Genomic DNA, 17,211 nt, shown 5'->3' on the forward strand with positions numbered 1-17,211 from the left:
TGTCCCACACCCTAAACCCTAATGTTAACCACTCACTCACACACACTGTCACACCCTAAACCCTAATGTTAACCACTCACTCACACACACTGTCACACTATACACACTAATGTTAACCACTCACTCACACACACTGTCACACTATACACCCTGAAACCCTAATGTTAACCACTCACTCACACACACTGTCACACTATACACCCTAAACCCTAATGTTAACCACTCACTCACACACACTGTCACACTATACACCCTAAACCCTAATGTTAACCCCTCACTCACACACACTGTCACACTATACACCCTAAACCCTAATGTTAACCACTCACTCACACACACTGTCACACTATACACCCTAAACCCTAATGTTAACCACTCACTCACACACACTGTCACACTATACACCCTGAACCCTAATGTTAACCACTCAGTCACACACACTGTCACACTATACACCCTAAACCCTAATGTTAACCACTCAGTCACACACACTGTCACACTATACACCCTAATGTTAACCACTCACTCACACACACTGTCACACTATACACCCTAAACCCTAATGTTAACCACTCACTCACACACACTGTCACACTATACACCCTAAACCCTAATGTTAACCACTCGCTCACACACACTGTCACACCCTAAACCCTAATGTTAACCACTCAGTCACACACACTGTCACACTATACACCCTAATGTTAACCACTCACTCACACACACTGTCACACTATACACCCTAAACCCTAATGTTAACCACTCACTCACACACACTGTCACACTATACACCCTAAACCCTAATGTTAACCACTCACTCACACACACTGTCACACGATACACCCTAAACCCTAATGTTAACCACTCACTCACACACACTGTCACACTATACACCCTAAACCCTAATGTTAACCACTCACTCACACACACTGTCACACTATACACCCTAAACCCTAATGTTAACCACTCGCTGGTTCCACCCTAATGTTAACCACTCACTCACACACACTGTCACACTATACACCCTAAACCCTAATGTTAACCACTCACTCACACACACTGTCACACCCTAAACCCTAATGTTAACCACTCACTCACACACACTGTCACACGATACACCCTAAACCCTAATGTTAACCACTCACTCACACACACTGTCACACTATACACCCTAAACCCTAATGTTAACCACTCACTCACACACACTGTCACACTATACACCCTAAACCCTAATGTTAACCACTCGCTGGTTCCACCCTAATGTTAACCACTCACTCACACACACTGTCACACTATACACCCTAAACCCTAATGTTAACCACTCACTCACACACACTGTCACACTATACACCCTAAACCCTAATGTTAACCACTCACTCACACACACTGTCACACTATACACCCTAAACCCTAATGTTAACCACTCGCTGGTTCCACCCTAATGTTAACCACTCACTCACACACACTGTCACACTATACACCCTAAACCCTAATGTTAACCACTCACTCACACACACTGTCACACTATACACCCTAAACCCTAATGTTAACCACTCACTCACACACACTGTCACACTATACACCCTAATGATAACCACTCACTCACACACACTGTCACACTATACACCCTAAACCCTAATGTTAACCACTCACTCACACACACTGTCACACTATACACCCTAAAGTTAACCACTCACTCACACACACTGTCACACTATACACCCTGAAACCCTAATGTTAACCACTCACTCACACACACTGTCACACTATACACCCTAAACCCTAATGTTAACCACTCACTCACACACACTGTCACACTATACACCCTAATGATAACCACTCGCTGGTTCCACCCTAATGTTAACCACTCGCTGGTTACACCCTAATGTTAACCACTCACTCACACACACTGTCACACTATACACCCTAAACCCTAATGTTAACCACTCACTCACACACACTGTCACACTATACACCCTAAACCCTAATGTTAACCACTCACTCACACACACTGTCACACTATACACCCTAAACCCTAATGTTAACCACTCACTCACACACACTGTCACACTATACACCCTGAACCCTAATGTTAACCACTCACTCACACACACTGTCACACTATACACCCTAAACCCTAATGTTAACCACTCACTCACACACACTGTCACACTATACACCCTGAACCCTAATGTTAACCACTCACTCACACACACTGTCACACTATACACCCTAAACCCTAATGTTAACCACTGACTCACACACACTGTCACACTATACACCCTAAACCCTAATGTTAACCACTCACTCACACACACTGTCACACTATACACCCTGAACCCTAATGTTAACCACTCACTCACACACACTGTCACACTATACACCCTAAACCCTAATGTTAACCACTCACTCACACACACTGTCACACTATACACCCTGAACCCTAATGTTAACCACTCACTCACACACACTGTCACACTATACACCCTAAACCCTAATGTTAACCACTCACTCACACACACTGTCACACTATACACCCTAAACCCTAATGTTAACCACTCACTCACACACACTGTCACACTATACACCCTAAACCCTAATGTTAACCACTCACTCACACACACTGTCACACTATACACCCTAAACCCTAATGTTAACCACTCACTCACACACACTGTCACACCCTAAACCCTAATGTTAACCACTCACTCACACACACTGTCACACTATACACCCTAAACCCTAATGTTAACCACTCACTCACACACACTGTCACACTATACACCCTGAACCCTAATGTTAACCACTCACTCACACACACTGTCACACTATACACCCTAAACCCTAATGTTAACCACTCACTCACACACACTGTCACACTATACACCCTAATGATAACCACTCGCTGGTTCCACCCTAATGTTAACCACTCGCTCACACACACTGTCACACTATACACCCTGAACCCTAATGTTAACCACTCACTCACACACACTGTCACACTATACACCCTGAACCCTAATGTTAACCACTCACTCACACACACTGTCACACTATACACCCTAAACCCTAATGTTAACCACTCACTCACACACACTGTCACACTATACACCCTGAAACCCTAATGTTAACCACTCACTCACACACACTGTCACACTATACACCCTGAAACCCTAATGTTAACCACTCACTCACACACACTGTCACACTATACACCCTAATGATAACCACTCGCTGGTTCCACCCTAATGTTAACCACTCATTCACACACACTGTCACACTATACACCCTAAACCCTAATGTTAACCACTCACTCACACACACTGTCACACTATACACCCTGAACCCTAATGTTAACCACTCACTCACACACACTGTCACACTATACACCCTGAAACCCTATGTTAACCACTCACTCACACACACTGTCACACTATACACCCTAAACCCTAATGTTAACCACTCGCTGGTTCCACCCTAATGTTAACCACTCTCTGGTTACTTACACCCTAATGTTAACCACTCTCTGGTTACTTACACCCTAATGTTAACCACTCTCTGGTTAAACCCTAATGTTAACCACTCTCTGGTTACTTACACCCTAATGTTAACCACTCTCTGGTTACTTACACCCTAATGTTAACCACTCTCTGATTACACCCTAATGTTAACCACTCTCTGGTTACTTACACCCTAATGTTAACCACTCTCTGGTTACTTACACCCTAATGTTAACCACTCTCTGATTACACCCTAATGTTAACCACTCGCTGGTTACACCCTAATGATAACCACTCGCTGGTTACACCCTAATGTTAACCACTCTCTGGTTACTTACACCCTAATGTTAACCACTCTCTGATTACACCCTAATGTTAACCACTCTCTGGTTACTTACACCCTAATGTTAACCACTCTCTGATTACACCCTAATGTTAACCACTCGCTGGTTACACCCTAATGATAACCACTCGCTGGTTACACCCTAATGATAACCACTCTCTGGTTACACCCTAATGATAACCACTCGCTGGTTACACCCTAATGTTAACCACTCGCTGGTTCCACCCTAATGTTAACCACTCGCTGGTTCCACCCTAATGTTAACCACTCGCTGGTTCCACCCTAATGTTAACCACTCGCTGGTTAAACCCTAATGTTAACCACTCTCTGGTTACTTACACCCTAATGTTAACCACTCTCTGGTTAAACCCTAATGTTAACCACTCTCTGGTTACTTACACCCTAATGTTAACCACTCTCTGGTTACTTACACCCTGATGTTAACCACTCTCTGGTTACTTACACCCTAATGTTAACCACTCTCTGGTTACTTACACCCTAATGTTAACCACTCTCTGGTTACTTACACCCTAATGTTAACCACTCTCTGGTTACTTACACCCTAATGTTAACCACTCTCTGATTACACCCTAATGTTAACCACTCTCTGGTTACTTACACCCTAATGTTAACCACTCTCTGATTACACCCTAATGTTAACCACTCTCTGGTTACTTACACCCTAATGTTAACCACTCTCTGGTTACTTACACCCTAATGTTAACCACTCTCTGATTACACCCTAATGTTAACCACTCGCTGGTTACACCCTAATGATAACCACTCGCTGGTTACACCCTAATGTTAACCACTCTCTGGTTACTTACACCCTAATGTTAACCACTCTCTGATTACACCCTAATGTTAACCACTCTCTGGTTACTTACACCCTAATGTTAACCACTCTCTGATTACACCCTAATGTTAACCACTCTCTGGTTACTTACACCCTAATGTTAACCACTCTCTGATTACACCCTAATGTTAACCACTCTCTGATTACACCCTAATGTTAACCACTCTCTGATTACACCCTAATGTTAACCACTCTCTGATTACACCCTAATGTTAACCACTCTCTGATTACACACTAATGTTAACCACTCTCTGATTACACCCTAATGTTAACCACTCTCTGATTACACCCTAATGTTAACCACTCTCTGATTACACCCTAATGTTAACCACTCTCTGGTTACTTACACCCTAATGTTAACCACTCTCTGGTTACTTACACCCTAATGTTAACCACTCTCTGATTACACCCTAATGTTAACCACTCTCTGATTACACCCTAATGTTAACCACTCTCTGGTTACTTACACCCTAATGTTAACCACTCTCTGATTACACCCTAATGTTAACCACTCTCTGATTACACCCTAATGTTAACCACTGGCTGGTTACACCCTAATGTTAACCACTCTCTGGTTACTTACACCCTAATGTTAACCACTCTCTGGTTACACCCTAATGTTAACCACTCTCTGATTACACCCTAATGTTAACCACTCTCTGATTACACCCTAACGTTAACCACTCTCTGATTACACCCTAACGTTAACCACTCTCTGATTACACCCTAATGTTAACCACTCTCTGGTTACTTACACCCTAATGTTAACCACTCTCTGGTTACTTACACCCTAATGTTAACCACTCTCTGGTTACTTACACCCTAATGTTAACCACTCTCTGATTACACCCTAATGTTAACCACTCTCTGATTACTTACACCCTAATGTTAACCACTCTCTGATTACTTACACCCTAATGTTAACCACTCTCTGATTACTTACACCCTAATGTTAACCACTCTCTGATTACACCCTAATGTTAACCACTCTCTGCCCCGTCCACCCGTTACACCCTAATGTTAACCACTCTCTGGTTACTTACACCCTAATGTTAACCACTCTCTGGTTACTTACACCCTAATGTTAACCACTCTCTGGTTACACCCTAATGTTAACCACTCGCTGGTTACACCCTAATGTTAACCACTCTCTGGTTACACCCTAATGTTAACCACTCTCTGATTACACCCTAATGTTAACCACTCTCTGATTACACCCTAATGTTAACCACTCTCTGATTACACCCTAATGTTAACCACTCTCTGATTACACCCTAATGTTAACCACTCTCTGATTACACCCTAATGTTAACCACTCTCTGATTACACCCTAATGTTAACCACTCTCTGGTTACTTACACCCTAATGTTAACCACTCTCTGGTTACTTACACCCTAATGTTAACCACTCTCTGGACTTACACCCTAATGTTAACCACTCTCTGATTACACCCTAATGTTAACCACTCTCTGGTTACACCCTAATGTTAACCACTCGCTGGTTACACCCTAATGTTAACCACTCGCTGGTTACACCCTAATGTTAACCACTCGCTGGTTAAACCCTAAACCCTTTTGACAGAGTAAGATATTCCCTTACTCCTGTAGAGACATGTAGAGCTGGGGTTAGGGGTTAGGGGTCAGGGAACATACCTCTGTAGCAGGTGTAGAGACATGTAGAGCTGGGGTTAGGGGTTAGGGGTCAGGGGTTAGGGGTTAGGGGTCAGGGAACATACCTCTGTAGCAGGTGTAGAGACATGTACAGTGCCTTGCGAAAGTATTCGGCCCCCTAGAACTTTTTGACCTTTTGCCACATTTCAGGCTTCAAACATAAATATATAAAACTGTAATTTTTTGTGAAGAATCAACAACAAGTGGGACACAATCATGAAGTGGAACGAAATTTATTGGATATTTCAAACTTTTTTAACAAATAAAAAACTGAAAAATTGGGCGTGCAAAATTATTCAGCCCCTTTAAGTTAATACTTTGTAGCGCCACCTTTTGCTGCGATTACAGCTGTAAGTCGCTTGGGGTATGTCTCTATCAGTTTTGCACATCGAGAGACTGACATTTTTGCCCATTCCTCCTTGCAAAACAGCTCGAGCTCAGTGAGGTTGGATGGAGAGCGTTTGTGAACAGCAGTTTTCAGTTCTTTCCACAGATTCTCGATTGGATTCAGGTCTGGACTTTGACTTGGCCATTCTAACACCTGGATATGTTTATTTGTGAACCATTCCATTGTAGATTTTGCATTATGTTTTGGATCATTGTCTTGTTGGAAGACAAATCTCCGTCCCAGTCTCAGGTCTTTTGCAGACTCCATCAGGTTTTCTTCCAGAATGGTCCTGTATTTGGCTCCATCCATCTTCCCATCAATTTTAACCATCTTCCCTGCCCCTGCTGAAGAAAAGCAGGCCCAAACCATGATGCTGCCACCACCATGTTTGACAGTGGGGATGGTGTGTTCAGGGTGATGAGCTGTGTTGCTTTTACGCCAAACATAACGTTTTGCATTGTTGCCAAAAAGTTCGATTTTGGTTTCATCTGACCAGAGCACCTTCTTCCACATGTTTGGTGTGTCTCCCAGGTGGCTAGTGGCAAACTTTAAACGACACTTTTTATGGATATCTTTAAGAAATGGCTTTCTTCTTGCCACTCTTCCATAAAGGCCAGATTTGTGCAGTATACGACTGATTGTTGTCCTATGGACAGAGTCTCCCACCTCAGCTGTAGATCTCTGCAGTTCATCCAGAGTGATCATGGGCCTCTTGGCTGCATCTCTGATCAGTCTTCTCCTTGTATGAGCTGAAAGTTTAGAGGGACGGCCGGGTCTTCGTAGATTTGCAGTGGTCTGATACTCCTTCCATTTCAATATTATCGCTTGCACAGTGCTCCTTGGGATGTTTAAAGCTTTGGAAATCTTTTTGTATCCAAATCCAGCTTTAAACTTCTCCACAACAGTATCTCGGACCTGCCTGGTGTGTTCCTTGTTCTTCATGATGCTCTCTGCGCTTTAAACGGACCTCTGAGACTATCACAGAGCAGGTGCATTTATACGGAGACTTGATTACACACAGGTGGATTCTATTTATCATCATTAGTCATTTAGGTCAACATTGGATCATTCAGAGATCCTCACTGAACTTCTGGAGAGAGTTTGCTGCACTGAAAGTAAAGGGGCTGAATAATTTTGCAGGGCCAATTTTTCAGTTTTTTATTTGTTAAAAAAGTTTGAAATATCCAATACATTTCGTTCCACTTCATGATTGTGTCCCACTTGTTGTTGATTCTTCACAAAAAATTACAGTTTTATATCTTTATGTTTGAAGCCTGAAATGTGGCAAAAGGTCGAAAAGTTCAAGGGGGCCGAATACTTTCGCAAGGCACTGTAGAGCTGGGGTTAGGGGTTAGGGGTCAGGGGTTAGGGGTCAGGGAACATAACTCTGTAGCAGGTGTAGAGACATGTAGAGCTGGGGTTAGGGGTTAGGGGTCAGGGAACATACCTCTGTAGCAGGTGTAGAGACATGTAGAGCTGGGGTTAGGGGTTAGGGGTCAGGGAACATACCTCTGTAGCAGGTGTAGAGACATGTAGAGCTGGGGTTAGGGGTCAGGGGTCAGGGGTTAAGGGTCAGGGAACATACCTCTGTAGCAGGTGTAGAGACATGTAGAGCTGGGGTTCGTTGGTGGCAGGGGAGCGGACCAGCTTGCTCTTGGTGTGAGCCGACACGATGGTCCCGTCTGACAGAGAGAACCTGTAGATGGGGCTGAACGCCTGGCCGTGACGCAACACTGCAGAGCACAGCGGCGAGGGAGAGTTAGAGAGGCAAGCTGGGATTCAAACAACAAAGCAGGCAACCCCGGCTGGAGAAATATAACTACTCTGGATGCATCCATGGAATCAACATGATGTGTTGGAATTCTCTAAGATGATACAGGCCTTGTCAGGAAGTCTACGATGATATAGGCCTTGTCAGGAAGTCTAAGATGATATAGGCCTTGTCTAAGATGATACAGGCCTTGTCAGGTAGTCTACGATGATACAGGCCTTGTCAGGTAGTCTAAGATGATACAGGCCTTGTCTGGTAGTCTAAGATGATACAGGCCTTGTCTGGTAGTCTAAGATGATACAGGCCTTGTCAGGAAGTCTAAGATGATACAGGCCTTGTCTGGTAGTCTAAGATGATACAGGCCTTGTCTGGTAGTCTAAGATGATACAGGCCTTGTCTGGTAGTCTACGATGATACAGGCCTTGTCAGGTAGTCTAAGATGATACAGGCCTTGTCTGGTAGTCTAAGATGATATAGGCCTTGTCTAAGATGATACAGGCCTTGTCTGGTAGTCTAAGATGATACAGGCCTTGTCTAAGATGATACAGGCCTTGTCTGGTAGTCTAAGATGATACAGGCCTTGTCTGGTAGTCTACGATGATACAGGCCTTGTCTGGTAAGTCTAAGATGATACAGGCCTTGTCTGGTAGTCTAAGATGATATAGGCCTTGTCTAAGATGATACAGGCCTTGTCTGGTAGTCTACGATGATACAGGCCTTGTCAGGAAGTCTAAGATGATATAGGCCTTGTCTGGTAGTCTAAGATGATACAGGCCTTGTCTGGTAGTCTAAGATGATACAGGCCTTGTCTGGTAGTCTAAGATGATATAGGCCTTGTCTGGTAGTCTAAGATGATATAGGCCTTGTCTGGTAGTCTAAGATGATACAGGCCTTGTCTGGTAGTCTAAGATGATACAGGCCTTGTCTAAGATGATACAGGCCTTGTCTGGTAGTCTAAGATGATACAGGCCTTGTCTGGTAGTCTAAGATGATACAGGCCTTGTCTGGTAGTCTACGATGATACAGGCCTTGTCTGGTAGTCTAAGATGATACAGGCCTTGTCTGGTAGTCTACGATGATACAGGCCTTGTCAGGTAGTCTAAGATGATACAGGCCTTGTCAGGTAGTCTAAGATGATACAGGCCTTGTCTAAGATGATACAGGCCTTGTCTGGTAGTCTAAGATGATACAGGCCTTGTCTGGTAGTCTCACCCTCTTGTTGGTGTCTCTTGGCGAAGGACATCTCTCCGTCGTTCTGTAGGTGAAACCTCTGGATGCTTCTCCTCACCAGGTCTTCCCAGCCAGGCTTCATAGAGGCTCTCAGAAGACTGGTGTCTAGTGATGTGATCTTACCTAGGGACACAGCGGAGAGAGAGAGAGAGCCAGGCTACTGATCACAAATATGTGTGTGTATACTGTCCACACATCAGTGGCAGGTAGACAGACAGACAGACAGACAGACAGACAGACAGACAGACAGACAGACAGACAGACAGACAGACAGACAGACAGACAGACAGACAGACAGACAGACAGACAGACAGACAGACAGACAGACAGACAGACAGACAGACAGACAGACAGGTTGGCGATGCAAACAGTTACTTTATAATTGACCTCACAGCCAGTTGAAAGAGGAGCACAGTACAAAGTGTGTGAGAGGGTAGGGGTGGGCATCTCTCCACTACTATATAATCAGTGTCAAGTGTTTGATATAGAGTTTGATGTTCTTTATGTGTGTTAACAGAAACAGTAGCTGGTCCTTGGGCACTGCCCAGGCTGAGAGTGGGGTGGTATACAGCTGGAAGATAGGTCTATATTAACAGTAGCTGGTCCTTGGACACTGCCCAGGCTGAGAGTGGGGTGGTATACAGCTGGAAGATAGGTCTATATTAACAGTAGCTGGTCCTTGGACACTGCCCAGGCTGAGAGTGGGGTGGTATACAGCTGGAAGATAGGTCTATATTAACAGTAGCTGGTCCTTGGACACTGCCCAGGCTGAGAGTGGGGTGGTATACAGCTGGAAGATAGGTCTCTAACAGAAACAGTAGCTGGTCCTTGGGCACTGCCCAGGCTGAGAGTGGGGTGGTATACAGCTGGAAGATAGGTCTATATTAACAGTAGATGGTCCTTGGACACTGCCCAGGCTGAGAGTGGGGTGGTATACAGCTGGAAGATAGGTCTATATTAACAGTAGCTGGTCCTTGGACACTGCCCAGGCTGAGAGTGGGGTGGTATACAGCTGGAAGATAGGTCTCTAACAGAAACAGTAGCTGGTCCTTGGGCACTGCCCAGGCTGAGAGTGGGGTGGTATACAGCTGGAAGATAGGTCTATATTAACAGTATCTGGTCCTTGGGCACTGCCCAGGCTGAGAGTGGGGTGGTATACAGCTGGAAGATAGGTCTATATTAACAGTAGCTGGTCCTTGGACACTGCCCAGGCTGAGAGTGGGGTGGTATACAGCTGGAAGATAGGTCTATATTAACAGTAGCTGGTCCTTGGGCACTGCCCAGGCTGAGAGTGGGGTGGTATACAGCTGGAAGATAGGTCTATATTAACAGTAGCTGGTCCTTGGACACTGCCCAGGCTGAGAGTGGGGTGGTATACAGCTGGAAGATAGGTCTATATTAACAGTAGCTGGTCCTTGGACACTGCCCAGGCTGAGAGTGGGGTGGTATACAGCTGGAAGATAGGTCTATATTAACAGTAGCTGGTCCTTGGACACTGCCCAGGCTGAGAGTGGGGTGGTATTCAGCTGGAAGATAGGTCTCTAACAGAAACAGTAGCTGGTCCTTGGGCACTGCCCAGGCTGAGAGTGGGGTGGTATTCAGCTGGAAGATAGGTCTATATTAACAGTAGCTGGTCCTTGGACACTGCCCAGGCTGAGAGTGGGGTGGTATACAGCTGGAAGATAGGTCTCTATTAACAGAAACAGTAGCTGGTCCTTGGACACTGCCCAGGCTGAGAGTGGGGTGGTATACAGTACAATGGTTCTCTCTTGACAGTGACAACCTGAGAAACTGTCATTGGCTACCTCCCAACCTAGTCATTAAAGACTGTTCTGCAATTGGTTCCAGTCCGTCTGATCATTTAAATATTGTTTTCTGATTGATTAAGAACTCTCTGGTGGACTGCCTTGGTCATAATTCTGTGGCTGTGTGATTGGTTAATGCCAGACAGCTGGTATGATCGTAGTGCTGTGATTGGTTACCTTGCAGGTCCTGGCGGGTGGTGAAGCTCTCGTGCGTGGGCAGAACGGGCCGCTCCTTCATGGGCATCCTGCGAGCCACACAGATCAGACATGACTGGAAGTCTGGAGGGGGAGAGAGAAAGAGAAAGAGAGAGAGAGAGAAACAAATAGGCTTACTACCCAAACACAGAACAGACCACATACATACATTCCACACAGTAATAAAGCAGCATGTTCATCAGAACAGCAGAGGAAAGTATCAGCACGGTTTGTTAATGATCTGAATGTTCGTGATTACATATGGCATGATGGATTATATTACAAAACCCTCCACAGCTGCGTTGGGAGGGGAGTAAATGTCATAAAACCTATTTACTCAAAATAACAAATGTAGCATTAAAATGAACAATAAAACAGAATGTTTTTGTAAAAGCGCGAGGGGTGAGACAAGGGTGCAGTTTTAAGTCCAACCCTGTTCAACGTCTATATCAACAAACTACCAGTGTTGTTGGAACCAATCTGCAACCCTTAAAGATGAGGTCAGATTCCTGTTTTATCCAGGTGACCTTGTCCTACTGTCACCAACAGATCAAGGTCTACACCAGGTGACCTTGTCCTACTGTCACCAACAGATCAAGGTCTACACCAGGTGACCTTGTCCTACTGTCACCAACAGATCAAGGTCTACACCAGATGACCTTGTCCTACTGTCACCAACAGATCAAGGTCTACACCAGGTGACCTTGTCCTACTGTCACCAACAGATCAAGGTCTACACCAGGTGACCTTGTCCTACTGTCACCAACAGATCAAGGTCTACACCAGGTGACCTTGTCCTACTGTCACCAACAGATCAAGGTCTACACCAGATGACCTTGTCCTACTGTCACCAACAGATCAAGGTCTACACCAGGTGACCTTGTCCTACTGTCACCAACAGATCAAGGTCTACACCAGATGACCTTGTCCTACTGTCACCAACAGATCAAGGTCTACACCAGGTGACCTTGTCCTACTGTCACCAACAGATCAAGGTCTACACCAGATTACCTTGTCCTACTGTCACCAACAGATCAAGGTCGACACCAGATGACCTTGTCCTACTGTCACCAACAGATCAAGGTCTACACCAGATTACCTTGTCCTACTGTCACCAACAGATCAAGGTCGACACCAGATGACCTTGTCCTACTGTCACCAACAGATCAAGGTCTACACCAGGTGACCTTGTCCTACTGTCACCAACAGATCAAGGTCTACACCAGGTGACCTTGTCCTACTGTCACCAACAGATCAAGGTCTACACCAGGTGACCTTGTCCTACTGTCACCAACAGATCAAGGTCTACACCAGGTGACCTTGTCCTACTGTCACCAACAGATCAAGGTCAACACCAGGTGACCTTGTCCTACTGTCACCAACAGATCAAGGTCTACACCAGGTGACCTTGTCCTACTGTCACCAACAGATCAAGGTCAACACCAGGTGACCTTGTCCTACTGTCACCAACAGATCAAGGTCTACACCAGGTGACCTTGTCCTACTGTCACCAACAGATCAAGGTCTACACCAGATGACCTTGTCCTACTGTCACCAACAGATCAAGGTCAACACCAGGTGACCTTGTCCTACTGTCACCAACAGATCAAGGTCAACACCAGGTGACCTTGTCCTACTGTCACCAACAGATCAAGGTCTACACCAGGTGACCTTGTCCTACTGTCACCAACAGATCAAGGTCTACACCAGGTGACCTTGTCCTACTGTCACCAACAGATCAAGGTCAACACCAGGTGACCTTGTCCTACTGTCACCAACAGATCAAGGTCAACACCAGGTGACCTTGTCCTACTGTCACCAACAGATCAAGGTCAACACCAGGTGACCTTGTCCTACTGTCACCAACAGATCAAGGTCTACACCAGGTGACCTTGTCCTACTGTCACCAACAGATCAAGGTCTACACCAGGTGACCTTGTCCTACTGTCACCAACAGATCAAGGTCTACACCAGGTGACCTTGTCCTACTGTCACCAACAGATCAAGGTCAACACCAGGTGACCTTGTCCTACTGTCACCAACAGATCAAGGTCAACACCAGGTGACCTTGTCCTACTGTCACCAACAGATCAAGGTCTACACCAGGTGACCTTGTCCTACTGTCACCAACAGATCAAGGTCTACACCAGGTGACCTTGTCCTACTGTCACCAACAGATCAAGGTCTACACCAGGTGACCTTGTCCTACTGTCACCAACAGATCAAGGTCTACACCAGATGACCTTGTCCTACTGTCACCAACAGATCAAGGTCTACACCAGATGACCTTGTCCTACTGTCACCAACAGATCAAGGTCTACACCAGGTGACCTTGTCCTACTGTCACCAACAGATCAAGGTCTACACCAGGTGACCTTGTCCTACTGTCACCAACAGATCAAGGTCTACACCAGGTGACCTTGTCCTACTGTCACCAACAGATCAAGGTCTACACCAGGTGACCTTGTCCTACTGTCACCAACAGATCAAGGTCTACACCAGGTGACCTTGTCCTACTGTCACCAACAGATCAAGGTCTACACCAGGTGACCTTGTCCTACTGTCACCAACAGATCAAGGTCTACACCAGGTGACCTTGTCCTACTGTCACCAACAGATCAAGGTCTACAGGGATAACTAAACATCCACTGGGAATACAGTATCACCTGGGCCATTGACATCAAGTTGCGATTTTCCAGAAAAAGGGAATCAGAGCAACGGACACTCCTTCAAATGAGGAAATACCACGGTTACCAGAGAGGAAGGAACCGCTCAGGGATTTCCCCATCTGGCCAATGGTGGCTTTAAGAGAGTCACCAGAGTTTAATGGCTGTGATAGGAGAAAACTGAGGATAAATCGACATTGTAGTTACTCCACAATACCTAACCTAATTGACAGAGTGAAAAGAAGGAAGCCTGTACAGAAATATTCCATGTGGCAAATCAATTAACTTTTTGTCCTGAATAAAAAGTGTTGTTTGGTGCATTTCCCCCCCCAAAAAAACACTTTTCATCAATTTGTATAGCAGACCCTTGTGCCAAATGGAGTCAAAACCTTCTTTGAAATCAACAAAGCATGAGAAGACTTTGCCTTCGTTTTGGTTTTCTTGTTACTAAGGTGTGCAGGGTGAATACGTGGTTTGTCATTCGTTAATTTGGTAAAAATCCAATTTGACATTTTCTCGGTATGTTGTTTTCACTGAGGAAAGTCTGCTGTTAATGAGAATGCAGAGGATTCTATGGATTCTTCAATTACATTGAACTGATTTCTGTTGTATTTCTGTATTGTTTTAGTGATTCACCATAGTGAAGACATTTCTGGGTCTCTATGTTTTTGGTTGGATAGGTTTCTTACATTTCTTTTTTTCCCCCTTCGGTTTTTGCATTCTTCATCAAACCATTTGTCATTGTATTTTCTTAGGTTATCCGGTTGATATTTTTTAGATTTGATAGGGATTCAGGTTCCGGATAACCTAAGAAAATACAATGACAAATGGTTTGATCAAATATACTGTTTAGGTTTTCTACAGCCAAGTTTACACCTTCACTATTACAGTGAAACGTTTTGTCCAGGAAGTTGTCTAAAAGGGATTGAATTTGTTGTTTGGTTGGTTTCTACACTACATTCCTTCCATCTAGAGCATTTCTTAATATTAATCAGTTCCTTTGTCTTTGACGCCTCATGGTTGAGTATAGCTCTGTTCAAGTAGACTGTGATTTTGCTGTGATCTGATAGTGGTGTCAGTGGGCTGACTGAACGCTCTGAGAGAATCTGGGTTAAGGTCAGTGATAAAGTACTACTGACAAGGGATGAGCTATAGGTGTACCTACCATAGGAGGCCCCTCGAAGCCTACCATTGAATATGTACATACCCAGCATCTAACAGAGCTGCAGGAGTTTATGTGCTTCTCTCTCTCCCTGTCCATCTATCCATCCCCCTCTACCCCTCCCTCTTTCCCAGTCTTACTCCCCCTCTACCCCCCTCTCTTTCCTTGTCTCTCCTTGTCTCTCTCTCTCTTTCCTTGTCTTTCCTTGTCTGTCTCTCTCTCTCTTTCCTTGTCTGTCCTTCTCTCTCTCTCTCTCTCTCTCTCTCTCTCTCTCTCTCTCTCTCTCTCTCTCTCTCTCGCTCTCTCTCCCCTTGTCTTCCTCCCTCTCTAACCCTCTCTCTCCCTCTCCCTCTCTCCTCATCTTCCTCCCCTTCTTCCTACCTGGCGAGATTGCTCAGCACACCCATTCCTGCAGTAATTGATTAGTCCTCCTGACATCTGGAACAGGCTACAGGAGGCATATGAACAAGAAGAAGAAGAACTAGGTGGGAGTTTACATTTGTCCTGTTTCACACCAGTTACAGTGTGAATGTGTGTCTCGGAGAGCGGGGTCACAGCCAGGGACTGCCATTATCAACCCTGGAGCAATAAGGGGCACAGCTCAGAGATTCAAACTAGCGACCTTACGGTGTCTGATCCAACTCTTTAACCTCTAGGTTACCTGCTGCCCTCTATAGTGCCCTCACTCAAAACCAGTTCAAATGTATACACATTTTAAAAAATTAAAAAAAATGACACACATATATCGATCTCTAATCAGGGACTGATTTATACCTGGAACACCAGGTGAGTGCAATTAAATATCAGGTTGAACAGAAGGAAAGGTCATTCATTCCGGACCTCGTAGGGGAAGACTTGATATAGGGAATAAGAGGCAGAACTTTTTCTCATTTCCTTAAATCAGCACTGACATGACGGCCGTGTCCCAAATGGCACCCTATTCCCTACAGTGCAACACTTTTGATAAGAGCTATTACGCCCATCTCAAATGTAGTGCACTACATAGGGAATAGGGTGCCATAGGGCTCTGGTCTAACATAGTGCACTACATAGGGACTAGGGTGCCATTTGGGATGAAGGTGATAACTAGCTATCCAGATCTGTGCAGATGAAGGATGAAGAGGCAACTAGTAGACTATTGAAATTCACCCTGAGTGTATAGTCCAGTCAGGTAGTACGCTAAACTAAAGCTAGCCAAAGAGAGACAAGGGGAGGAAGCCACTGTAAACTATTGAGATACGCCCCTGACTACAGACTATTGAGATTAGGGCTGGGAATCCCCCCTTCCTCCATACCTTCTGCCTCCTCCTTGATGCTCTTGGGTTTGGAGACAGCGAAACACTGCATGGTCTCATATGTCTGTTTCTGTCCCTCGTGGTCGTTGGTCTCCTCCTGGTTGTCACGGTGAGGGTTGATCAGCATACGACAGTTAAACGTGTGACTGCTCCTCCTGGGACCTTCACTGGACCACGGCACCCCGTTGACTACAGGGAGAGAGAGAGGGAGGGAGGGAGGGAGGGAGAGGGAGGGAGGGAGGGGGGAGGGAGGGACGGGGGAGAGAGGGAGGGGGAGGGAGGGATGAAGAGGAGGGAGGGATGTAGAGGGGAGGGAGGGAGGGAGGGGGG

The 17,211-nt window shown here is 45.3% G+C and overlaps 1 protein-coding gene across 1 annotated transcript in view; it reads right to left on the minus strand.

Moving 5' to 3' along the window:
* The window catches only part of LOC106591314 (nuclear receptor coactivator 2), a 168,327-nt gene that overhangs the window by 45,538 nt on the left and 105,578 nt on the right, over positions 1–17,211 (minus strand). Inside the window, 4 exon segments of the mRNA XM_082970808.1 lie at positions 8,343–8,490; positions 9,741–9,881; positions 11,741–11,842; positions 16,882–17,070. Of these exon segments, the coding sequence (XP_082826934.1) occupies positions 8,343–8,490; positions 9,741–9,881; positions 11,741–11,842; positions 16,882–17,070 (580 nt within the window).

The sequence above is a fragment of the Salmo salar genome, chromosome 29 (genome assembly GCF_965601325.2).
Source record: "Salmo salar chromosome 29, fSalSal1, whole genome shotgun sequence".
NCBI classification, from domain to species: domain Eukaryota; kingdom Metazoa; phylum Chordata; class Actinopteri; order Salmoniformes; family Salmonidae; genus Salmo; species Salmo salar.